Source organism: Pseudomyrmex gracilis, unplaced genomic scaffold, assembly GCF_002006095.1.
Source record: "Pseudomyrmex gracilis isolate BER0280 unplaced genomic scaffold, ASM200609v1 scaffold_136, whole genome shotgun sequence".
Classification (NCBI taxonomy): domain Eukaryota; kingdom Metazoa; phylum Arthropoda; class Insecta; order Hymenoptera; family Formicidae; genus Pseudomyrmex; species Pseudomyrmex gracilis.
Window position 1 is genome coordinate 208,050 of NW_018020720.1, and position 27,807 is coordinate 235,856.

General features: G+C 38.2%; 1 protein-coding gene across 3 annotated transcripts in view; it reads left to right on the forward strand.

Moving 5' to 3' along the window:
* LOC109856822 (beta-amyloid-like protein) overlaps positions 1–27,807 on the forward strand; it is a 42,650-nt gene extending 14,843 nt beyond the window's left edge. Inside the window, exons 2-15 of one of the 3 annotated variants that reach the window (XM_020432512.1) lie at positions 13,280–13,333; positions 13,864–13,995; positions 16,629–16,755; positions 19,490–19,580; positions 20,216–20,346; positions 24,554–24,779; positions 25,136–25,346; positions 25,634–25,816; positions 26,023–26,094; positions 26,214–26,404; positions 26,643–26,743; positions 26,848–27,071; positions 27,280–27,426; positions 27,537–27,807. In XM_020432512.1, the coding sequence (XP_020288101.1) occupies positions 13,280–13,333; positions 13,864–13,995; positions 16,629–16,755; positions 19,490–19,580; positions 20,216–20,346; positions 24,554–24,779; positions 25,136–25,346; positions 25,634–25,816; positions 26,023–26,094; positions 26,214–26,404; positions 26,643–26,743; positions 26,848–27,071; positions 27,280–27,426; positions 27,537–27,647 (2,001 nt within the window). In that variant the 3' untranslated portion in view covers positions 27,648–27,807. Of the gene's footprint in view, positions 1–13,279; positions 13,334–13,863; positions 13,996–16,628; positions 16,756–19,489; positions 19,581–20,215; positions 20,347–24,553; positions 24,780–25,135; positions 25,347–25,633; positions 25,817–26,022; positions 26,095–26,213; positions 26,405–26,582; positions 26,744–26,847; positions 27,072–27,279; positions 27,427–27,536 lie in introns of all 3 variants that reach the window. The other 2 variants (XM_020432510.1, XM_020432511.1) reach the window with 2 other exon arrangements.

Genomic DNA, 27,807 nt, shown 5'->3' on the forward strand with positions numbered 1-27,807 from the left:
AGTAACGTAAAATTTATAGAATTAAAGGTTCAAAAGAGGAGTAAATGAATATAAGTGTCAAAGTAGGTTTAAATAAGTATATTGGTCAGTTAAATAGGTTCAAAGTATCTTCAAAAGTTTGAAAGTAGCATCAAAATTTCGACTCGGGTATACACATGTATATGGAGAATTAAGAGATATAGAATTATTGTTATATAAAAAAAAGTTCTCTCTTTCAAAACCATGTTCGCGGAAATGCAAAAATCACGAGATTAAGAGACAAACGTATATATATATATGTATATATATGCAACTGTGTATAATATTTACTTTGAATATGTAAATAATATTAATTTATTTTCAGCTTTTTCTTTTTTTTTTTTAAGTATACGTCTGTCTCTTAATCTCGCGATTTTTGCATTTCTGTGAACATGGTTTGATGTGGAAGAGAATTTTTTTTTTTTACATAACAATAATTCTATATCTCTTCTCTTTATATCTTTTTATAGCTTTTAAAAAATTATACAGGATTTTTCTTTATAGAGGATTATCAAGAGAGAAAATTAATTAGATCTCGCATTTACTTTTTCTCTCTCTCTCTCTCTCTCTCTCTCCGATAAATCCGATTAATGAAACCCCAAATAATCGCTTTATGTCGTTAAAATCGTATGGAATAAAATGAGGGTGCAGATTCTTTGTCCGGAGATCTAGAGAAATTGAATTAACATTATTACGTTCGATATGTCGACTATGGGAATTAAAACCATTGTTTCAATGTCGTCATTCTTCGTGATGAGAAAAAAAAAAAATGCTTTTAGCTCGAATAATTTCAATAGTAGCTCTAGTATAAATGGTATATACAATTGTTGCGAAACGTGAGATTTCTATTAATACAAGACACGGCTTGAGAATTTTGTTTTACAAACATATATCTGTGCGCACAGAGAAACCAAAAAAAAAAAAAGTCTCTTTCCGTCTTTGTTTTAGAGGTTGAGCGTCGAGCAAAACAAGAAACTGTGCTTATCTGTTTACGAAATCACTGGAGGGTTAATAACCATGTTGATTACAGGCCGCGGAAATCGCCAAGTGCACGCGGCGCAGCCAAGGCGAGGTCAAACACCTCGTCGTGGCGTGTTCTTCGTTGAAGTAGGTCGTGTATTTCTTCGTTTTTCTCTCCGCTTCTTTTCTTTTTCTTTTTTTTTTTTTTTTTTTTTTCGGTCATCGCGGAAAAATCGAAGCGCCTCTTCTGCGGTGTTGCGAGCCTCTCCGTGAAAAGTATTAACGCGCGGGCGAAAGAAAGAAAACACGGCAAGAAAAGTCGCGCGCGCGCGCGCGCGCACTAGCCGGAAAAGGGCGCTGAAGGTCTTCTCTCTTCTAAAGGTTAAAAAAAATAGACGGCCGCTCTTTGACGTCAGCTTTGGCGTCTGTGAGCAAGGAGATTTCGTCCGTACGTGATTCGGTCCTCTATATAAGCTATTAGATTATTGTCGCTCGTCTGCATTATTCACGCGGATTTCTCTCGAATCCTCGTGTCTCAACGGTAACCATATCAGTAGCTCTTGAAAAATGTATTCACATCTTGACTTCAAAGTGAATCGGAAACTGCAATCCGGGATCCCGCGCGTACACGACAACCCCGTCTCTGAGATGCAATTACACGCCGTTTAAGCGTTTTCTCTCGTTGAATATATTGGAAGAGGTAAAAACCAAAAAACAAAAAAAAAACGAAATCCAGACGAGTTTAAAAAAAGTTGCATTTTCGATCTCCGAAAATCAAATCCATTTTTAAACGCTTGTTCAAAAATACGATATTTTAACAAATCTTTAGTTGTATTCAAAATTGTAACGATTTATATAAAAACAAAGTCATAAATATATTTGTGAAAGTTATCAACGTATGCGAGTAAGACATTTCGGACGCGAAATGTCAGTTCCGCTCGGGATCTATTAGTCTCTCTCTCTCTCCGTAGCTTTCCATGAGAGCAGGAGAATTATCGATTTTACGGGCGCGGGCGGAGCGGCGACCAGTCACGAGTACGTCGGCACGAAGAGGGTAAGAAATTCGTGTTATATCAATTCAGCGGACGCGCCGGAAGCTCTCCTCGTCTCCGCATTCTGCACACGTTTTTTAATAACCTCACGACGCGTTCTCTCTCTCTCTCTCTCTCTCTCTCGCTCTCTCTTCCTTCTCTCATTCCTCGACACCCGCCCGATGGCATCCTCTCGGTGAACGATTGTGCAGGATCGGCAAGCGTCGCCAAAACGAAAGTACGAAAAACGGTTTCGTCGGCGCGACGCGTCCGGACTAAAAATAAGGATACGCGTTATCGACCCGACACGCGATCCTGAGCGAATCGATGAAGTGGTTACACATTTGTGGCATCAACACGAAGAAACCTCTTCCCCCGCAATATATCGAGAACGCTGTTGCCTGTGTGCGCGTTGCTTGATTAACATCTCCGTTGCCAGTTTGTGTACACGAAGTGCGGTTAATTCACGAACGTGTACCACGCACAGGCGGCGGATATATTGAGAATTCGCACACAACTTGAAAATTTTCAACACAGTTCCGCACTCTCCGTTAGAACTCGCGCGATGGTATCCTGAAAATGTTCTAAGTGCTCGACACACTCTCTTCTCTATAAAAAAGTTTTTTATTATTTTCTTTTTTATATATTTTGCACGTCCAGAGAATTCTCATTCGAGAAAAACGCAGTAGTTTTGTTCGCGTTAATATCAATAATTTATTTTCTCACGTATTTTGTCTTTAAAAAAGAGATTTTCCACTTGTCCATCATCATTGTCAAAACGTGAAATCATATAATTTTCAAGATATGATTTTATTCACGCACAAATTCTCTCTCTTCACATGTTTTACATTTTTTTTTTTAAGGCAGTTCCTTATTTGTTAAATAAATTACCTGTTCGCAGAATTTTTTTAATACGTTGTCGGAGAGAGAAAACACATTGAATAAAAATACAATTTCATTCATTATTATTCGATCAAACTTTGGGGGTTTTTTTTTGTGTACTTTTTTTCGCGTCGAGAATATCGAAAAGGATTTTAACATACTTTAATATTCAATCGCGCTTTTTTACATTTGACTTTAGTCCAACCAACTCGGGGAGCTTCCGTCGAATGTAAAAAATCTTTTCCAAAAAAAAAAAAAAAAAATTAATTAATTATATACACTATAATATTTGTTTGTGACGCAGAAACTCGTGAATATATACAAAACGCTTTTTTAGTTTTAGATATTTTTATTAAAAAATCATATTCACAAGGAACATCTATCTATTTTTTCAGACAACGACCGCTTTTTTGAGCTCGGAGATTTCGCGCGAATAATCGTGTTTTGTTTTGCCAATACTTCGCCATTATAATAATATAGAACGTATTCCGTTTGTACGTACGTATGTATCTCTCGCGCACGCGTTTCGCTGCGTGATGAATAAAATATGAAACGAATCGATCACACACATCTTGCACGCTTGCTCGCGCCCGACGCGTATTGTTTCTTCTGACAAGAACGATGACGTTGCGGATATATTGTTGGCGAAATCAAGGTTGTCACGGTTTGCCGGCGATTATTGAGATATTAAAAATAGGGCGTTGTACGCGCGGAGGTAAAGGTTTCCGTCCGCCCCGAGCGGATGATTCGCTCGCAACCCCGCACACACACACACACACGCTCGGCCAGGGTTGCGCGATGAGAGGGTTGATTTAATAACGCGGCCCGCTCGAGCGAAACACCCGTTCGTCCAGCGATAACCACTACCACAATATCGCGCGCGCCCTCCACGTCTCTCTGCGCACACTTCTACGTGCCTTTTCGCGCGCGATTGTGTGCGAGGGTGCGCCGCATCCGCAGTGAAAGACACCGGCATAGACCAGCGGTTCCCAATTCGCTTCTCGGAGAGAAGCTCTCTGTGAGAATTTCTCGAGCACTCTATTTAAATGATATAGAGAAACAAAAATTTAACAATCCTCGCATCGGTATCAAACGTTGAAAAATTGAATATACGCGTATATATATATATATAAAATTTACACACGCGCTTAATCTTTAGATAAAAACGATCACTCAGCGTCGTTGTTAAAGCGTCTGCGGGGTGGATTTTACTTTTAGAAAATTAATTTCAGCCGGCGCGTTGCCCGTCGGGGATTTGAATTAATCGGTAGACTATTTTGGCTGCTGCGCGCCGTTGACTTCTTGAGAGTCGCTCTTGCCGCGTGTGCTGAATCATTTAGAATGGAATATTATTGGAACATATGCAAGAAATCTAAGAAAACGCATATATATAATTTCGCAAACAATTTTAACGGCGCGTCAAAATGAAAATAAATTTATAGAATGTTATTTAAATATATTCGGTGTGTATAATTACGAGAAAACTGCGGCGAGTACAATATATAATTATAAACTTGAATATAAGCGTTATTCAAGTGGAAAGCTTCAGTGAAATTCCAATTATGTGTTAAATAAATTAAATGACGACGGCACGGGTAATGACTTTTTTTTTTTTTTTTGTATCCTTTGGTTTGTAGTGATTTGAGAGGAAACTACGATCAATATCTTGATGAATATCGAAACTTATTCAGAGAAGTCAAAAAAGACGATTCCGAATCTCGGGAGATTACAGTCTCGAATCTTTCTAGTTTTCGATCTAAAGTTTTCGAAGCCAAAGTTTTCTAACTTTCAGATTTTTTTTTCACAGATAAACACAATCTAAGACTTTTAACTTCAATATTTTTATATCTTTTTTTTACATGTACATATATATATTTCTCTCGCGGAAGTAATAAATCTTTAAATTGCCATCGCGCGCGAGCGCATAACAAAACGTAAGAAAAACTAATTTGCAAGAATATAATCGACGGAATAATGAAATCAAAATGTGCTTACACATATAGTTTCGCGTATCCGCGATTAATATTTCGAAAATACGCGCGTTACAAATCAAGCGCGCTATTGTTTTCCTCGTGTTTGGTTTAACTTAATGCCAAATTCAAGCGCAATAAAATTAACTAGCTGTGGATCAATAAATCCTATTTTATTGACTTTCTGTGAAACGTGTGTTTATTTTCCGAGCATTGCGAAATTACTTTCTATGCGACTGGATATTATAACTCGAATTCCGAATTCCAGCGACGAGCACTTTTAATCGATATCGAGTTTACGAATGAGACGATTTTATTGCATTAAAAAGATGTAAAATGAATTTTGAAAAAGAGAAAACCTGTATATCTTTTTGAAGTTTTTATGTTTACAAAAAAAGAAATTATTGTAACAAACAATACGAGAAAATATTATATCACGGACGTAATTAATAAACAACACAACAATAAGAGAGAGAGAGAGTTTCGATTTTTACTTGACCTTAAAGTTAGTACGCTTGTAAAAAACGAGAATTACGCGTAATTGCTCTCTTAAAAATCTACCTTCAGATTTCGAAAAGTTCATAATTAGACACGAGCTAATTATATTAAAAGAAGATTGCCGCGCAGAAGCGACGAACAAGGAACAGCAATAACGAGTGCAATTGGTCGTAAAGTGGATCACGTGAAAAGTGCACAGCGATTAGGAGCGCGTGTACTTACGACCGGTAATTAAAGAGCTCCGCGGGCGGGTCTTAATAAAATAATAAAGCCGTTGAATAGCGCAGTAGTTAATTAAATGTTCATGTGACGTGCAAGTTGAATGTCAAATGCTTTGACCGTACGCCTGAAAATTTACGAAAGCCAGGCGTTTGTTGTTGGGAGAGTAGGTAAATGTGTATTTGCATAACTAATTTAAAGTTGATATATATATAATATATATATATATATATATTTTTTTTTGTATAATTTTCATTAAATAAAATATTAGATAAAATAATCATTATCCCGAAGGATTTATAAAAGATATTATAAAGATTTCACAGATTCCTCAAAGAATAATCCGCTCGAACGCCGAGAGAAAAATGCACGAGAAGAAACCACCTTTTCATCTCGTTCCTCTCATGTCGGTAATTGCACGACTCGACGTACACACACACACACACACACACCGCGCGCGATATTTTCCTCGTTTCTTTGGCGCGCGCGGCTTCCTCCTTCACGCTGAAAAATAGTCTTTCGATTTTTTGCACCGAGGAAAAATTCGATACCGGAGATTGGAAGATGCTTTGTGAGGCGAACTCGCCGCCGCCGCCGCCGCCGCCGCCGCCGCCGTCTCGCTAATAACCGGGAGATAACGAGAAGATTCTGTTTATTCAGCAAAGTTCTTCTAACTTCGCAGTGTGTTTGTTTTCTGCGAAACTGCACGTCAGCGTTGTCGTGGTCGTAGTCGCGCGATGAAATCAAACGCCGTTTTATTTATGCACGCACAGGTTTTTCTATAAAAAAAAAACCCGCGGAACTCCGCTCATCGAGTTACAAGCTCGAATCGATCTTTATATTTTCCTCGCGAGAATGAGAAAAATCATATAATTTCTTCACAAATCTGTGTTAAACAAATTAGGTGCTTGTATATAAAACGCGCGTGCGCGTATTTATAAAAGTCTGTGTGTGTTTTTCAATCTCAAAAATTTGCAACGGTTTAAAAATTAATTTGTTCATCGTTTCTTTCGAAGGAAACAAAACGGATTTAACGGACGTGTGTGTGTTGTGCGTCGTATTTATCGTATTGTGTCATTTTATTGTTGTTTATTTCTCGAAGCTGTTGCGGTGTATACGCGCAACTTGACGCAGGCTTCCTCTCACGGAACACAGGCTTTCTCGTGGGAATAGTTAGCCCGTATTACTACAGTTAGTAACAGTGCGCGCAACGTCACCAACCCCCTAAATGTGCGGCTCTGAGGTGGTGTTCGAGCAAGCCACGATGCCGACCGCACACATCCCAGGAGATTCCGTCGCTGATATCTCCAAGTAATTTCCGTTAACGAGGAAATTATTTCGAACGGAAAGTTGCGTTTTCGAGAAAGAGAGAGAGAGAGAGAGACAGACAGATAGATAGACGTGCATAAATATCGATAGTCTCTCTGGTCACAGACAGTATAGGATGTTATTTTAATTGAATGATTTTCTCCATGTGTCACACATGCCGCAAATGTACCAGCAATAAGTACATGTTTCGCAACTTATGCGACTTTTGACACAGGAAATTTGATACTTAAGATTTTAACGCGCGATATCGCCGTAAGCAGAAAGAGGAGCAACATTTTATATACAACGTTATGTAATAATGTAAAATTGCGCTCTCGCTTTATCGGCCTATATCGCGGACTATTCAAGGTCACGAGCTTTTTCGACAAGCGAATCCGCCCCTTGTTAAAAGCGAACGTAAACCGCAGGATGCGCGACATCAGCCAGTTCGAAACATACACACACACACACACACACACACACAACACGTCATGCCAGGGACTAGTCGATAAGCCGGTCACCGCAATCTGTGTGGTGACCGTAGCAAACTCCGAAAGTGCTATTGCAACGTGTCGATCTACCGAGAAACACAAAGCCACCGCTAACAGCCCACGGTTAGATTCACGTACTCATCTTCCTCCTGTGTTAAGGACATCGGGTGATGGTGACCCTCCTTCCTGGTCTTAAGATAGATTCAATGATAGATTCATTCAAATGTGATAAATAGTTCTCTACGTTTTTTTTTTTTTTTTATAGAAGCAACGAGCGACGCTCTACGCTGTCAGTGAACTAAGTATTTTATTTATATAAAAAATAAGTTTATAAATACATACGTGGAATAAAATGCTATGTGCAAGAGAACGATTAACTGTTTACACTTAGCGCCAGATATAAAAAACGATCTACGAGTTGTCCGGAGTCTGTGAGACCCACACGCGACTTTAAGATCGAACATCTCCGCAAAGAATCAATATTTTTTTTTTTTTTTTTTTTTTTCAATTTCTTTGTTTTGAGTCAAAAGTCGGAACGATTCTGCGTCGAGAAAAAAAAAACAGATTGAAAAAGTCTTCAACAGTTTCGAAGATATAAGCGTTTGAAGACAAACCTGACAATTTCTTATTTCGAAAAAAGGATTTTTGATGAAAAATATTCATAATTTTTTATAGTTTTTGTAATTAAGATTTTTACAAAATTCCAAACGCAGTTTTGTAGAGACTCGTTCGTACTTTCCGGAATGAAAGTGTCTTCTAAAGAGTAAAATAAAATTTAAAAAAATTTTTTTACAACGAGTCTTTTGGAACGTTTTTCGAAGAGTGCATTTTTCTAGCGGCCAACCTTGACACGCAATATTTTAGCAATAAATCGATATTTGGACACAGTCATTTTTTTTTTTTAATAGAAAGTTTAAACGTTCTGCGTTGGTAAAAAAAAAACAAATTAAAAAATTCTCCAGTAGTAGTTTCAAAGAAACGTTTAAAACTTTTCTGCGCGCCACGACCTAATAAATCGTTATAATAAATGTACAAGTATTTTAATTAAAAGTATGGAAAAAAAAAAACATAAATTATTCAATATATTACAAGTGCTCAAATTGAAAAAAATTTACTTACCTTCGCCAACTAAGTCTTGTCCAGACTTAGGTCCCTCAGACCTTTTTTTGCGCTTCAAAATTCAAACTTCGCAAAGCTGTTAAACGAATGACGCTGAGTCAACGACCTCTAGCATTGTCTAAGACCCTAAAGTTTTTTTTCACGGCCTTCAGAGACGTCGCGCTAAACTGATACCTAGCAGAGACATCGGTGTAAAACTTTTTGGGTGTGGGTCTGGAAGACCTTACATTTGGTACACTGGAAGGGTTAAGTCTAAGAAATGGCGCTGTGTATGTTATCCTTTGGATTCGCTCTCTTAGAAATGCAAAAATGTACAGATAAGTTTGCATTTTAGATTACGCTCACGTAGCCGCCAGTAACAGAGAGAGAGTTGGCGACTGTACAATAAAAATAAATACACACACACACACACACACACAATACACATATGTTATTCTAGGATAGATTCAAAATATATAAAAAGATTCATTGAATTCTCTTTGAAACGATGAATACATCGGATCCTCGGATTGTTCGGGCTTCGGGAAAAGTTTGTGTCCGTCAGTCATCCTGCGCGGGGGATGAGGGGTGAGGGGGGGAGGGTGAACCTGTGCGGCGCGGGTTTTCGAATCGCTTCCGTGCATAATGGCGCGCCATACCGCGGTATCTGTCCCTGACACAGCGACGTCGGATCGATGAAATGCAAAGCACCCGACGGCGTCGCGACGCCCCGCTCGATTCGCTCACGAATGGCCGGCCGGCGTCGCGATTCGCAATTTGCGAACGTAAACGAAATTATCGGACGAATGGCCGGAGCGCCGACGACCGCCCGTCCGCCCTTTCCCGCCGCCGCCGCCGCCGCCGATTCTCTCGGATGAGTAATTGCATTAGAACACATTTTCGAAACGTATCGCTTCGTAATAATGATCGTAATGATAGCAACAACACGCATGTGTGTGTGTGGCTAATAACCGACTAATAGTTAATGTAGATAACGCTGCGGGGTTTGGTTGTGACGCAGTGCAAATGTCTTGCACGTGATTTTTTTTTTTTTTTTTTTAGACGCATTAAAATATATATATTTTACGTGGCCCACATACGCGCGGCGCTAAATACGGTCGTCCAATTAACGATCTGACGTAAAGCGTCGCATGCAATTATCACGTAAGAAGGAGTACGGAATTAGAGAGCTCTGTGTATGTATATGTATTTCTTTTTTTTTTTTTTTCACACCGCGTGTCGGTGCTATTAACACCAAGCAATACCTCTCATCTCATACAGTGTGTTTACATGTGTGTGTGTGTGTATATATATACAGGGTGTCCCAGAATTGCCGTACAATCTCTTGTAGGCAGGTAGAAGGAGTAAAACTGAGTCAAAAAGTCCTGAACCATTTTTTTCTATTATTTATAATAAAGGAATAATTATTGAGTAAATCAGGCCAATCAGCGCAGACCTTTAGCCAGGCGCACGTCAGTGAGCCGCGCGCCTGGTGTGTGTGAGNGCTCACTGACGTGTGCCTGGCTAAAGGTCTGCGGTGATTGGCCTGATTTACTCAATAATTATTCCTTTATTATAAATAATAGAAAAAAATGGTTCAGGACTTTTCGATTCAGTTTTACTCTTTCTACCTGCCTACAAGAGATTGTACGGCAATTCTGGGACACCCTGTATATATGTATACATGAGAACGAAATAACTGCAGTAAAGCTGTCACTTGTGTTAGATTTTACGTTTTACCATTTCTTATCTCTTCGAAAGATTGATATTTGACGATCGCGATTTTTCACCTCCGGATTTGACGTCACCGGCTATCGTTTTTCCGTGTCGCGCCGCCGCCGCCGCCGTCGTCGTCGTAAACCATCGGGCGGCGCAAACTGATAGTGCGATTTTCACCCGGACGATATTTTCCACGGCGACACACCTAATCCTGTAATCTCGAGAGAACTCTGTAACCCCCGCCTGTGTGTGTGTGTGGTTTGCCGTTATTTATCAGCCGCGCACATCTGCAATCACCGCGCGTAGAGAGAGAGAGAGAGAGAGAAACGTGCACGCGCGTCGGTCGGTGCACACGCGATCAAAACAAGCAGCGACGGGGGTAACGATAGATGCGCGTATTATTTCTTTTCGTGTCTCCTTGAGAAATTCGATATCGTGCCCCAGAGATATTCGATACGACCGCGACCTTGCCGCCGCCGGTGGACTGATGCGCGCGGTAGGTACGTAGGTGAGGTCGTCATACACGGTCAAATGTCACCTTGAGATTGCCCGCAAGCAAATCTGTGAAGAAAGTGAGAAAAATTAAATAAAAAAAAAAAAAAACAACGCGATCAGGAATACAAATGTGTCTTTGTAGATATAAAACAAAAGACGTTCGCACCGCTTTTACGTATAAATAATATATATATATATATATATATATATATTTGTTCGCGTGTAAATTTTTACACGCGAGTTTTTTGAATTGAATATCAATTCTTAAATTCATATTGGATGCTAGATTTGCATCACATATATGAGAGATCCCATCTATCCCCCTAACTAATTTTGAAAATATTGCGAAAAAAGCATCCAATATGAATTTAAGAATTGATATTCAATTCAAAAAACTCGCGTGTAAAAATTTACACGCGAACAAATATATATATATATATATATATATATATATATATACAGTTTTTCCGCACAACATCCTGCGATCGGCTCGGATGACCGTAATTATATTTCTTAGTTTAGTAACTTATCGAGCTTCAATAAGCTTTAATTGTTAAATAATATATAATCGGTAAAATTCACTTCAAAATGAAATAAATACTGACTTTTACTTTTACAATAAACAAAGTTAAAATTTGCACCTCTACAACTGTGTCTGCTTCTAAGAGCCGTTGTTCTGTTAAATATTTTTTAAATTGTCGGAGCTTTATACACATCAAAATTAATAAATACCGATATTGTGTAGAAAATTGCGCTTTTGCAAAAACGTTGTCTATTCCAATACTCGTGACGATCGATCGTCCCGATTTTTGTTAAGATATTTGATAGAGGCGATTAACACAAAATATACTTCTCGATTTACATAGAAATTAATATACATATACAAGCTCCGCCACACATTGGTCGAACAAGCGGATAACTATTCGCTACTATTCGCCTCCTTGATGTGTTAACGTACATCAACCGACGATCGTATGCAATTATCGGACATTATTGAGTGATATAATTAATCAGTCATTATGGAAACAACGTAATTATCGTTGCTATGTTCATTCCCCCGTCTACGCCAGAGCGTATGACTCATCTTGTCGTCAAAGTAAACAATGAGATTAAATGTTTCTCAGTCATTAGCTTTTTCTTTGTTTTTTTTTAATTATATATTATGCATATTATAATGATGTGTTTTTATGTAGAAATCTTTGTTTGTCTTGAATTTAACGATCGATTGTTTCATTGTACCGTTAACTCTTAATGCAATTCATGTTGGTACACGCGAATGTTTTTTTTTTTTTTTTTTTTTCAACAAGAAACGTAATAGACTTAAGAAAATACATACATTGTATCGTGACAAAGATAATAATGCATAATAAAAAAATTAAACCGTGAGACATTTTCAAGCGCCATTTTCTTTTGTGAAATACGTGTCACGTTTGTATTATAACTATAAGCTCCGTTAAAGATATATATATATATATTCTCACAGCACGGGAAAATGAAAACGTTTCCGTTACAGAAATTTTTATTGCGAAAACGTTGACGTTTCAATGATTGAGGATGAGATTACAGACTGTTATCGAGCGAGAGTGAAACGAGAGAGTCACAGTTTATGTCTGCGCTCTTACACGCGCGTTTTTTTTAAGCGATAATATTTCATATTCTTCCCCCCGTTACGTTTCTCTTTTTTAAAAAATTAGCAAATATATTATACGCGCACCACGTGAAATCCGCAGCGGTTTAACCCGAATTAATTAAATATTTGATAAAAAAAAAAATGAGCAAACAATTGAGCAAAATAAGAAACATAAGAAGCAAATATACGTATAAAATGTTGTACGTGTAAAACATTAAATGGACCGTTTATTTTGAAAGTGGTGTAAGTCCATTTTTCTTTTGTTTCGAAAAACTTATAGGTTAACATATCTGTCAATTATGAATTATGAATTACGTGATATCTCATTTTTTTTCAAAAATGGACTTACACCATTTTCAAAATAAACGGTCCAAATAAAAACATGAACTGTTAAAAAATTGGAGAATTGCAAAAACACGTTACTCAAAGTTGTCACAATGATGAGAACGAGATCTATCTAATTTTACAGTTCACAGAATTGCGCAAAATTGCAAAATTAATTTTACAAATAAATATTTGCCGTGTCTTGATTGACACGCTATTGTTCGTTAAGTGAGTTCGTGAGTTTAAAAAAAAAAAAAAAAAATAAAATATATATTCTCTCACGAAGGAAAACATAAATATTCCGTATTTACGCGATCAAGCCGCGGCATAAATGCATTTGCTCACGTTTTTCTTTTTCTTTTTTATTTTTTTCTAGTTCGGAGCGCCTCTTTTCCATACCCTGAATATATATTTTTCCGTCGAAAACGAGCCAAGCAGTTTTTCGACAAGGAGCGAGAGTGACTTTATAAAGCGAATAAACTACTTAGGTCGTTTTGTATGTCAGAGCGAAATGTGAATTCACGCGCCGAGTAAATCGCGTTTATCGAGGCGGAAAACGTTTTAATCACTCGTCTTTTTTTTTCCCTCCCATCTACACGCAGCCGTTCTCAAATATTTTCTCATTTTGTGTTGCAGGCGGTATCGGAGAGACTCGAATTGACACCAGCTGGCGGAAGATCGGAGCCGCAGGTGAGTAATACCACGAGAGAGAGAGAGAGAGAGAGAAAGAAAGACAGAGACTTCTCGGGTTCAGCTTTTATTCCCGTTTTTCAAAAAGAAATATTGCTCAAATTTATCGTTTTTTTTTTCTTTATTTACGTTGTCGTAATTCTCGTCGAAGCTCGTACTTTTTTACGCTCAAAAACAAATGTGAATAAATTTATGTTCCAAACAATTAGTAATTAATAGAGATTATTCTCAGGCTCTGTAGTTTTTAAACTAATGTCAAAAAGTTTAAAAAATTTATGTTTGTTCGATTAAATCGTTAATTATTTCTCACGAAGTCAATTCTAGTTCTCGTGATATTTATTTGTGCAGAAAGCAAAAAAAAAAAAAAAAAAAAAAAAAAAAAAAAAAAACGGAGATTGATTCCCGATCGAACTTCATGACGAGCAAAACATTTTGATAAAGTTGTTGGGTGTATCAAAGCGTGTTCTCGCTGCTTTTTGCGGCTTTAAACGCGAGATTCTTTAATGACCATATCTTTCTTCGTAACAAAGGTTGCCACGTTGTGCGAACCCGGCGAGGTGTATCTCGCTCAGCACATGGGAGAGCAGGGTCGATGGGTCTCCTCGACCGACAAGAAGAGTTGCATGACGGACAAGCTCGAGATCCTGGAGTATTGTAAGAAGGTGAGAAAAAAGTTGATAAGATCCAAGCAGCTATTAAATTCTTTCTCCTTACGTGTGTGTGTGTATATATATATATATATATATATATATATATATATATGTACCGTTCGAGATATCGACGTTGGGCACATTACAGTCGATGAAGTACCTGCACATAGACATTAAAAATAGATCTCTGACATTTTTCTATCGTCGAACTTTTTAGTTATCTTTCTTCTTCCGTCCATTATTTTACTTTGTGAAAATCCGATAAAAACGTGTGTATATATACATATATACGTATATATATATGTATATATTTCGCAAGTGAGATTCGTTCAGAGTTTGCAAGAAGAGAAGAAATCTCTCGACGATTTTTATATTCGTCACACGCGCGCAAAAACAATCAGTTGGAATTGTTATCTCACATTTCGGGAGTTTTTAAAAAATATTTTTAATTAAAAAAAAAAAAAAAAAAAAAAAAAAAAAAAAAAAAGTAAAATAACGGAAATAATAGTATCGCATATATAATATTCTACATTCTAGATTCTCGAGAAGTGGATCACGCGCGGCGAAAGGCCGGGGACTAACTTACGCGAGGAATAATAACGTTCTCTGTAACGTTGGTTTGNATATATGTATATATTTCGCAAGTGAGATTCGTTCAGAGTTTGCAAGAAGAGAAGAAATCTCTCGACGATTTTTATATTCGTCACACGCGCGCAAAGATCGTCAGTTGGAACGTCTGTCTCACATTTAGGGAATATCTCGAAAGTATTTTTAATAAAAAAAAAAAAAAAAAAAAAGATCGAAAGAGAAATTGAAAAATAGCGGACATAATAGTACCGCATATATACAAATTTACATTCTAGATTCTCGAGAAGTGGATCACGCGCGGCGAAAGGCCGGGGACTAACTTACGCGAGGAATAATAACGTTCTCTGTAACGTTGGTTTGTGCGACACGTTCGCGCAATTCACTGTGCACATACAAAGCGCGAGAGATAAGTGCGAAGCTTGTGTGCACGTGCATTTATGTGCGCGTGTATATATATATATATATGTATACACATATTTGCAAAGAAAAACGACTGACATTTCTCACGTGTCAGATGCGTCGGTCGATAAAAATCACCGTTCTCGATGCAAAACTCACCGCAGAGTTGTGTGAAAAATTTATTAAAATCTTCGCTTTAAATAATTAAAACAACCTCTATTAAATTATACGAGATGTATATCGAACTCCGGACTATATTTTCTTTCGCGGAGTCACATATTTACAGAGAAAACCGGGCTACTAAGCGAGTGAATTATTAATTAAGAGTTGTTATTTCATATCGTGTCCTAAGCGCCTGGGACGCCGCTTGCGACCCCGCGGGCAGAATTTTAAGTCGTTTATAATCTTCCGTAGAATTCGCGTTAATCGAATTTTCATTCGTTTCGTTGACGCGTCTTCGCGACAAAACACCGAAGTTATTCACGGTTCGTTATCTCGTCTGTCATTTTGCAACGCGCGAAAGTATAACGTTAATCCTCGCCCGATATAATTTTATTATGCGCGGAGATTGCTGCAAGCCGGTCTCTGAAAGAGTTTGTTGCGCGTCGTTGAATTATTTATTCGACCTGGTACTTTGTCTAAATTTCCTCTCAACCGGTGCGTGAAAACACGCTAAGTATTACACTCGGGGGCGACACCTAATCCTTTTCCTCTCTGGTGGTCCATGAAAGCTTTTGTTTTAATTCGCGATTTCAATGAAATGAAAAGGACGAATTACAAAAAGCTCTCTGTTAGTTGAATTCGTCTTCAAATTGTTAACTGTAACGTAAATTAACAACAAAATTTGTTTTGTACAACAAATTTTGAATGTAAAATAAATTAATAAATTAAATAACGGCTCGATGAGATACTCAAATAAAAGTAAAAAACCGTAGAGCCTATTGTCCAGGAAGGAAGTGGAACTTTAATTTGAATGTAAACCAACAATGTGTATTTAAGTTAGACGTTTCAATCATTTATTGTTGATCGGATAACGGATATCTTTCAAAATTTTATAAATGTATGTATTATGTTATTTAAGAGTGCTGAAGATGATCAACAATAAATGACCGAAACGTCTAACTTAAATACACTGTTGATTTACATTCAAATTAAAGTTTCACTTCCTTCCTGGAAAATAAATTAAATTCAAGAAAAGTGCGTTCAATAATTTACTTGTTATTCTCTTTTGACTTTTTTTGACAAAAAAACATATAAGTGGGAAAATATTTTTAATGTTTCGATTTATATTAAAAGCACAAACACAAAACGTATATTTAACAGAGAGTTGTTTTTTTAATTTCGCCATTACAGAGAGAACGTCTCTCGACTTAAAGATTTTGATTCGCTCATTACCACGTGTGTTGCGAAACATCGTCTGATATAACAAGAACGTGCGTTTTTGCGGGTTCTTTACACGGAGATTGAGCAATTCGTTGGTTCGTAAATAATAACACGTTTCGCCGAGAGCGCGCGCGTGTATACGCTCGATAATTACCTTTCGGCCGACGCGATTACAGACTTGCTTGGACCAGGCCACTTAACAGGGGCTCCTCTCAGCACGAACCCCTTAATCCAACGCGTGTGTCTGATATATATATATATTTTTTTTTTCCCAGGCTTATCCCAAGAGAGACATAACCAACATCGTCGAATCGTCGCACTACGTCAGAGTTGGCGGATGGTGCAAACCTGGCAGGACCAAGTGCAAACTTTCCCGATGGGTCAAGCCCTACAGATGTCTAGGTAAGCAGTGACGTGGTTGGTTTCTACGTGTGTTGCCTATATCTACGTGTTGACAATTTTTAAACTCACTCTGTACATAACAATCTTGATTCAAATTCGAAGACCGAAACATGTTTGAAATTGAATTTGTTACGTCAAGAGACTCGTATTGATTTTCATCCCATGTACATGTGTGTATTCAACGAGAATATTGTAGATCGCGAGATATATATAAATTATTCTAAACTATATATATATATATATATATATATATATATATATAAATTATTATATATCGCGATATATAAATTATTCTAACTCGCGCAGCGTGTGGAATTTTTGGTATTTGTAACCAAACACACATGATCTTACAAACGGAAATATTGAAATGTGTACGAATGAGTGCGTTCAAACAACTCAACACAGTTGCACAACGGTTGAGAGATAAATTACTTCTGATAGGATCATACTTTTGGAACCTAAGCAGATTTTGAAGAATAGTCCTATCGTAAGTGATGATCTCTCAACCGTTGAGAGTTGTCTGAACGCACCCGATGTCTGCTGCGCCTATCGTCAACGCGTGGCTTTTTAAAGACGATAAACGTAAGAATTCCAACATATCTATCGTACGGTGAGATTAACGTCGCGTTATCGCAGGTTTGACAATAATTGGTAAGAACTGTGGCGAAAAAAACTCGCGATAGAGATAACATCTAGCGACACACGCTTGACATATCCCTAGGCGCTTGAAAATTGCAAGAAAATATCTCGAGAGGACCTGGTTGAGAGCGGCGCTAGAGAGAAATCGGTCGGAGATCGGCCGCGAGGCTTGTCGATAATGCCGACGTTTCCTGAGAAATGAAGAGATCGATCTCCGGCAGCAGGGGATTTAGTTATAAATTTAGCAGAGAGCGGCGCGCGGCTCTCTCTCTCTCTCTCTCCGAACTGCTCTTCGGCCGGAAGAATTCAATTTGCAGAGTCAATACGCTGTGTAACGGACAATGTGATATCTGCTGTCGGATTGTTCCCGCCCGGACTACTACCTTTCTGATCAGTCTTTTTATCGCGCTCAACAACGCGCGAGAAAACTATCGCGAACGTGACGTTGGCGCAGCAGCACCAATAGCAGCATCGATACATACACGAGAGATCGCACTCTTCCTCTTTGTATCTATCTCGTTTCCTTATACGTTACTCGATTTATCTCTCTCTCTCTCTCTGTCTGAGCAAAAGTGACAACTGTGACAGATGTCTTCGTTTCTTCTCAGAAGTTTTTTTCGCGCAATTGAACGATTTGCCGCGGAAGCGGCAGGCAGTGGTAGTAGTCCGTGTATAATTAAAGTGAGATCTCATTGACGTGATCTTAATTAAAGCGGATCTCATAAATTACAAACTCACTTAGTTCTGAACTGTTTTCATTACAACTGTTTTCTCCGTTGCAAAAACAAAACAACTGAATTGCATAATTACCATTGGTAAATATCATCGTTCCGGTACGTTGATCACGTTACAAGACGGTCACGGTCGTCGTTCGCTTCGCGTCTTCCGCGATCTTCCGTCGCGTGTCTTATAAAAGGTTCATTAATCTTTGAAAAAAAAAAAATAGGATCAGTGTGGAAAAAAGTATGACCGCGCGCGAAAAATTAGATTCTTTCTCTTTTCTCGATGATGAACAAAATCTGAAGAAAACAGCGTTTTTTTTTTGTTTCTTGTGTTTTATTTGTTTATATGTTTCTTATTATCTACACTTGTTTGTTTTTATTCCATGTAGCGGGAAAGAAGAATCGCCGCACGAATATATACTTGAAACGCAAATCAGGCGAGAGTGGTTAATATCCTCGAAGGGGTCTGGCGTGACTAAGTCTATTGATCAGCAATGTGGTGAACGTACCGATGCGTCATCCTCTTAGACGCATTTCTATTCCGTCCCCTTGTCTTCTGGTTTTTCTTTTGCGTGATTTTCCGATTGCCGTTCGCCGAAGCTAATGGCAACGGTACATTTATACAGACATTACCGGAAATATTATATCATACATATGATATCTCTCTCATATATATATATATATATATACACAGAAACGTCTCAGATAAAAATATCGTGTCAAATGTGATTTCCGATAAATCTCCAACGTCAATTTGTCTTGGAAGAACTCTCGAGATAGGCCATTATGCTATTGGAAGATTTTGATCATTTGACTTTACTCAATTTATTAAGGAACTTAAATAACCGAGAAGATGAAACATTAAAAATTCTGAAGAAAAATTTAAAAGCTCGTCTGAATTCAGATAAAGTTTTGTCATTTGCATTATTTCAAAGTGGTAGTTTGGAAAGCAAACCGTAACATAAAAATTGAAGTACAAAGTGATATTTACTCCGCGACGTGTGATGTCTTGTCGGCAGAGACGGTGTAATTCCTAAAGAAGATTTAAAGAAGTTCTTATAAATAGATTGGAGAGTTATTGATTTCAAGCTTTTGTGATATATTTTAGTGACATATACATGTGTTGTGCAGATTGTATAAATAGATGTATGTGAAGCGAAGTCGGTGAATTCGTCGGCAAATTATATTCGATATCGCGTCGTCGTAATATGATTCGTCGAATTTTCTCCTTTTTGAAAAAGAGAGAAAGAGAGATTACATTTGTTAATTGGAAATAACGAATATGAGAACAAATAACTTTACTGGGTTTTATCGATAACTATACTGCAATATATTTACCGTTTTTGCAATATATTTACCCCATTCTCTTTCAGAGGGACCTTTCCAGAGTGACGCGCTTCTCGTGCCGGAAGGCTGTCTTTTTGATCATCTTCATAATCAAACAAAATGCTGGGAATCTCACAGGTAAACGAGAACACATGTACACAAAACGCATCTCTGCCAAAGATAAAATTAATTTTCTCAAGCGAAATTTGCGATCAAACAGTGAGAAGCAGAGAATAGTTTAAACTGTGTTTTTATATATATATATAATAACTAAACATAGTTTATACTGAGTTTCTATATATATATATATATAATATAGAAACTCAGTTTTATTTTTTAGTTGTTCTATATATATATATATATATATATATATATATATAAAACAAAACGTTTCTATATATATATAGAAACATAAAAAACAAAAAATAAAACTGAGTTTAATTATACATATATATAAATAAATATAGAAACTCAGTTTTATTTTGTTATGTTTCTTCTCTATTTTTTCATATTGTACGTATATTGTCTTTTTATAAATAATATATTGCATATTTTATGTTGCTCGCAGTTTTCTTATTCGCTCGTTATTAGGATTACGATCTAATTGCTCAATTAACGATCGATATTAACTTCGCTAAACTGCAATATCGAATTAATCTCACGTTATGTTATGTCTCGATGAAGATCGCGATGTTCCAAGTCCGTTTATCGCTAAGGGATCAAGTGCGGGTTCTCGAATACACGTGGCTGCACCAAGTGGATTTGTGTTTCAGATGGAACGCCACTGCGGCGGAAACCTGCCGAGAACGAAACATGAACCTGCGTAGCTTCGCAATGCTGCTGCCTTGCGGTATATCTCTGTTCTCCGGTGTCGAGTTTGTATGCTGCCCGAAACACCTGAAAGGTACGTAACGTACGTACGCACTGCTTTATCACAATTCATTCATACCTCATTTTGCGCGCGCAAGCGAGACGCAGCGAAAACGCACGTCGCAAAGCGGCGCGGCACAGTCGTGGGCGCGAGAACGAGAAAACGAATAATTAACGCGCTTTTACGCAACAACAAAAGAAAAAAAAAAAAAAAAGAAAGAAAGAAAGAACCGCGATTCGACGTTTCTCACGTTCATTTTCATGCATATATTCTTCCGGCATTTCGCTGCGTCCGCATCTCATACGATGACTTCCTTTCCAGACGCGCGAGCTCGCGAGCTCTTCTCGGGCGCGAGGTCATTTTACCGTAAAGTGGGGAGTACTTGTGACGATCTCTTAAAATCCAACACTAGAATCCAGCTTGTTTTTGTTGAACACGTGTGTCGTGGTCTTAATATAGCAAAATTCAACTACGTCGAGATATCTCTCTGTTGTAATTTTTTTTTTTTTTTTTTTTTTTTTTTTTTTTTTTATTTTTGTTTTTTTTTTGTTTTTTCTTACATTCCTTTCTCTTAACTCCAGATCCAAATTTAAAAGACGGAATTAACAAGAATTCAATTGCGAATTCGCGCTTGTTTTCTGCAGATAAAAAAACAAAAAAAAAACAAAAATTAATATTGCAATTTTAATTTATGTGACGTTTTGAAATAAGTACTTGTGACGATCTCTTAAAATCCAATACTAGAATCTAACTTGTTTTTGTTGAACACGCGTGTCGTGGTCTTAATATAATAAAATTCAACTACGTCGAGATATCTCTCTGTTGTAATTTTTTTTTTTTTTTTATTTTCATGTATTACATACATTGTTGCATAATTGTATTTTCTCACAAATCAAACTTAACTCTAGATCCAAATTTAAAAGATGGAACTAACAAGAATTCTATTGTGAATTCTCTGCAGATAAAAAAAAAGAAAAAAAAAGAAAAAAACCAGAAAATATTGCAATTTCAATTTATGTGACGTTTTTTGAAATAAGCGATGATGAAACAATCTTGACGGTTAGCACGACATTGTTGAAATTTCGCTGTAACATTTATTATCCGGCTTTTTGCACTTGTCACTTACTTTTACAATACCTGTTAAGTTTTGTAGTATCGAGCTTTTTCAACGTCGCACATAATTCAATTTTCGCTTTGATACCGCGCGTAGCTGTATTATTGTTTTTTTTTTTTCTTTTCGTTTTTATTTTAGTGCAGATGAACGATCAATGGACCGGGGCGTATCAAAGAGCATTGACAGAGAGTAACAGAGGTGGCATGAATATTTACGTGGAATTTGCGGCGTATTTATTGCGCGATGAAAATACCAGGCATTTACACTGTTCGTTTTCAATCGACTGTTGCGAAGACAGAGAAAAAGAAAAAAAGAGAAAGAGAGAGAGAGAGAGAGAGAGAGAGAGAGAGAGAGAGAGAGAGAGAGAGAGAGAGAGAGAGAAAGCTAGAGAGAAATAGTGTGTGTACGTGTGTGCACATAGAACTGTAGAAGAGCGCAAAAAGGGTGTATTAAGCGGAGAGGTACCACCTACTTCCCTTCGCCTCTTTCCTCGTCGTCTTCTTCCAGCACATGGGGTGGCTCGTGCCACCCTCCGCAAGCTCGCTCTCTCTCCCCTCTCTCTCTCTCTCTCTCTCTCTCTCTACCTTTCTCTCACTCTTTCTATCTCTCTTTCTCTTTCTCTCGCCGCAAGTTCTCTTGTCTTCTCTCTCCCTCGTGCAATCAATAATGTCCGCCACCGACGTTCCTGACGACTGCGCAACGTAACACACGCCGTAGCTTTCGGCGTCGATGCGCAACTTTTCTTTCCTATACGTCACGTATAATGGGCTCGATTAACATACACTTACATACACACACACACACACACGGGAGGGGTTGTTCGTTTTACCTCACCACATTGTACGCTTGCTTAGATCTTCTCTACCTACTTTATTATTTTTAGGATAAGTAACAATGTAATCAAAATCGAGTCGAGAGAGAAATACGCGCGCGTTGTTCGGAAAATAAAACGCGAACCGCCGTTATTACAAAGCGACTAAAATCGAAATATTACTCGCGTTTGAGAGAAAATAACAAATGTCTCACACACACAGTCGCACGCAGAAGCGGAGGCAGTTCGGTATATAAATATCCCCGCCGCGCGGGAATATAAATGAATGCAATTTATATATATATATGTATGTTTCTTGGTGGAAAATCGAAACACACAATTTTCTTTGCCCATTGAAGTTGTTTCGGAGCGAAAAAGAGAGGAGTCGTTTTCAAACAGTTCTTTTTAACACTTCTGAAATATTTGTTCAAATATATATATATATATATATCTCTTTGAATTTTATTGAATTTAAAAGTTTGAACACGACGACTCAGATCCTATTATTGTTTTCACACGTATTTGTATAAAATTGTTTTTTTTTTTAATTTAGGAAGTATTTCATGCACGACGCATTAATTCGGACACCAATTGTGCGCGCGTGTGTTCTCGTGCTATTTTTATAAAACTTGACGGTTTCATTATTATTGATATATATATATATATATATATATAACGGGGGGTACGTTCGTTATTGATAGCATTGAATTTTCGTCGTCTCTGCATTTCGTGTCCCTCCCCTTCTATTCAGACACTTCCGCGATCGATCCCAAATAAACCGCGCTCGCGAAGGAATCCATAACTCGCGTATCACGGAACAATCCCGACGTAAGACATTCTCGAGGAAACTGCTAACGCGCGCAGTTATCACGTATCTACCGTGACCCAGATAAAAGGACGATATACAGGGGGATGGGGGAGGGGGGGGGAGGGGAGAGGGCTACAGTAAAGAGAAGAGCTTTTGTCTGCTTTTGCAGAAGTCAACTCGTGAGAAGTCGCGTCTCATCACAGAGCGTCTATTCTCAGCGAGTGAGACACACCTCGAGAACCTAGTTAGCCAAGATGCGTTCTCCACGCTGCCACCCCCTTTCGTAGTAAAACCCGGCGAAATTAGAATTTCCAAGATCTGGAAAGATGCGAAACACCGGGGGAAGCCGGAGCGAGAATGAAAAGCGTTTTGCATAGTTACAAATGTTTTCATATATCTCATGTTATCTCTTTGCGCCGGTGGTAGAAATCTCTTCGCACCTGTTTTTCTTTTTTTTTTTTTTTTTTTTTTTTCCACATCAAATTCACAGAAACGCGACTTTCAAATCAATCGGACAAGATATTTCTGCGAGTTTCTATCAATAATTCTTAGTTTTTTATTTAATTTAAATTAGTTAGTTTAAATTTTTAGGTTTTTTTTTATTTTTACGACTTTTTAATTTATATATCATATTTATATATTTTTAATTTACACGTCATATTTATATATAATTTATATTATTCGCGACTTTTTAATTTATCTATTTTTTTATATGATAATAAAAAAAAGACCGTTGTGTTTGCGAAAGATGTTTTCATGTTGGCGCGACGTGTTTCCTTTCGCCGAGAGAAATCGAAAGGAATCTCGATCACGAGTCGTGAACGAGATCTGTGTTCACGCGAAATTGTCAAATTGCAAACGCGCGCGCGCGCGCCTTCGGGTATATATACGACCGATTCTCTTTCCAAGTACATCAATAGATAACCGAGTGCCCGGTGACACTGGCAGTGTATCACTGGTCCGCGCATTGATTTAGATTATGGGCTAGAATTCCGCGGAGCTATCTGCGGCGAGCCCAATCTCCCGTCCATTTACTATTCAAACAATGGCAGTCGATATACTGGAATGTGCGCGCGGACAGGAATTCCAATAATTGCACCTATCGCGCCACGTACGCATATGCATGTGACATCGTATGTGTATGTGTGTGTGTGTCTGTATGTGTGCGCGCGCGCGCGCGTCGAGAACCGCGTTGTCGTTGGAAAAAAGAACAGAAAAAAAAAAAAAAAACGCAGAAAAATATTTTCACATAATCAGTAGCGCTTTGTATTAATCAAACAATTTCTGTTTTTCTTTATGCAGGTTTCGCGTTGAGCGAATAAGCAACAAGCCGCACATCTCGGGAGGATTCACATTTTCTCACAATTAAAATACGAATCATCATCACGCATTCACACTTCATTCGACTTATGCTTTTTTAATCGTGTATCGTTCGGACGTAGATGTAGCGAAAGCTGATAATCACGGGGAGTAAAATACAATAATTGTTTTTGTTTTTGTTTTGCAGAGAACGTGAAACCAAAGAAACCTATCGATCTGCCAATTCCTAAGAGCGTGGACGACGATCTTGACGAGGACGAGGATGATCTTGATGACGAGGACGACTTGGACGGCGACGCCGAGGACGAGGACAATTCGGACGGTGATCTCGATGGCGTGCTTAGCGATCAACCCGACGAGGACGAGAGTGAGGAGGAGTACGACGATCTCGACGACTACGACACGACCACCAGGTGGATAAATAAAAATATTATTGATTAACTTTAACCCCCTTTGCACTCCAGGCCTTTTTCGCGCGGCGCATCAGCAACTCCAGACGTTTCGCAGCCCTTTTGCACGCATTTCTTACCAGTGACTTAAAATCATTACACACACACAAATTAATGTATAAAATTTTTATGTATTTTAACATTTTATATATATCTCTACACCTTTGCAAACATAATTGAGAGTCACCTCTGGAGTTGCGGCATCAAACTCACACACGGTGAGTGAGAGTCACCACTGGAGTGCAAAGGGTTAACAATGTTGAAATTATTTTATATAGATTATTATTTTTATTCAATTTCTTGTGAATATTATATATCAGTCGACCGACAACGACCGTTTCTACAACGGAGAAAACCAGACAGGAGGCGACGGCAATGCCACTGCCGGTTAGCACAAGCACGCAGCAACCTTCCCAACCGCAAGGCACTCCCGATCCCTATCTAACGCACTTCGATCCGCGATCCGAGCATCAAAGTTACAAACAGGCTCAGATGCGACTCGAGGAGGTGCACAAGGAAAAAGTAACGAAAGTAAGTTCGATTAATCGCAGTGGGAAAAAAAGCTAGGGTAAAAAATGTTTTGTGAAGTTTACGTCGTCCTACGTGCGTCCTCATTTTTGTGCGAGAAAAAGCAATCGTGAAATAAATAAAAAATGTATAATTAATTGTTAGATTTTGCAAATTGAAATATATATTGAAATTTTGGTACTTCGAAGAGAGAGAAAAGATAAAATGAGAAACAACATATATATCTCGGAGAGACAAATATCATGACGCGGAACATTGGTGTCGAAATCTTTGTGCTACAACGCTTTCAGGTGATGAAGGATTGGAGTGACCTCGAGGAAAGATATCAGGATATCAGGGCTCATGATCCCGTTGCCGCGGACGCTTTCAAACGCTGGATGACAGCGCGATTCCAAGAAACGGTCGCCGCTCTTGAACAGAGCGGAGCGGCGGAAAAGCATCAGTTAAGCGCGATGCATCAACAAAGAGTGCAGGTATGTATTTTTCAAACGTGTAATGCGAAGTGATAAATCCGTTTTGTGAACGTGGTCGCGACGTTTCGGCTTTGAATTCAACAACAAAATTCGTCGCAAATGAAACATGACACATATATGTGTATATTATTTATACAAATATCTCAGATGAATTTAATCTCTCTCAGAAGCTAGATCTTCTAATAATAATGTTTTTTTTTCATCAGGAGGCTGTTAAACAAAGAAACGAGGAAGCTATGTCGTGCTACACAACGGCTCTGAACGAGACACCGCCGAATGTAAGTTCGTGCGCGATATATTTCGCGCGCACGCGCGCGCGCGCAAAACAAAAAAAAACTATCTTCTAACTGTTCCATTAATTTTTTGTTTTTTTTTTTTTGTGCGCAACCTGTTTCAGGTACATCGTATTCAGAAATGTCTGCAAAAGTTGCTTAGAGCTCTTCATAAAGACAGACACCATACAATAGCTCATTACAAGCATCTTCTCGATAGCAGTTTGGAACAAGCGAAACGAGAGAAGCCGGCTACTTTGGAACATCTGGCCGAAATCGATAGGATCACCAATCAGAGCCTGTTGATGTTGGAACGGTAACGTATACATATATACTTGAATGTTTAAAAACATTTTGAATTCACGTCATTGAACAAAACGAAGCGAATCAACAGCGATAACATATACGTTTGATTTGCACGCGAGAAAAACGCACGCGCCGCGACCGCGTATAAAGACATTAGAGACTTACTTTTTTCTTTTATCTATGTTCAGATATCCGGAGCTAAGCGCGAAGATTGGCCGTCTCATGGACGATTACGTTTTGGCCCTCAGGAGTAAGGATGAAACTCCGGGAGTGCTGCTGGCGATGACGCGCGAAGCGGAGGCAGCCATTCTCGACAAGTACCAGGCTGACGTTGCCAGCAAACAACAAGGTATTTACTGATGAATTTTTTTTGTTGAGAGTAAATTTGCGAGAATAAAATGTGCTTTATTATTTTGACGTGATATATATATAATATATATCTTGTTGTTATAGAGAAGGAACATCAGAAGCAACTCGAACGAGCGCGTAAAGAACAACGCAAGGTGGAGCGCGGCGAGTTGCGCACGGAGCAGGAACAACACGAGGAAAATGACTCAGCAATCGATAGCAAGGATATGCCACAGCAATCGGAACCCGCCGCGGTCGCCGCTATGCATAACGAGGGAGTAGTTAGAGCGGCTCACAGTATGACTCACGATGTCTCTCATTCCGAGCCAGTAAGAATAGTTATTCTCTTCTCTTTTTAATTGTATAAAATTTTATACAGATTATCATAGACTTTGGCTATTTTTACAAATTTGTGTATTTATTTATTTATTTATTTATTTGACGCGCAAACTTAAAATTTTACTGACAGAGTCGATTTTTTTTTTTTTTTACAATACGATAATAATTACACGCGAATATATCTCGTTAATTTCGCAGGGTTATTCTGTAAGACGAGAGGTCTATCACAGAGAGAGTCGATCTGTTTATTTCACACTCGCTTTCGCTGGCATAGCACTCATGGCAGCCGCGGTTGTAGGCATCGCGGTGTTCAAGAGACGCAGCGCGAGAAGCCCTCACAGCCAGGTAGATCATTAAAGAAAAACAAAAACTCTCTTGTCATATTGCAACAAAATGTTTTTAAATGTAATTTTTTTGATTTGCGCCAACGCCAATTCTGTTTCTCTATCCGACAGGGATTTATCGAGGTCGATCAGGCAGCCACACCTGAGGAGCGACACGTTGCAAATATGCAAATAAATGGTTACGAGAATCCTACATACAAATACTTCGAGGTGAAAGAATAATTCAACAATCTCGAGAAACACTCACACAGTTTTGATTTCTGAAGTTGGTCGCAACCGCGTGTATATCTGTTCTCGCGTATTTTCTTCAAGAATCTCATAGTATTTTGTTAGAGTAAGATATATAAATAGAGTACGTATATCTCTAAAAAAAAAAAAAAAA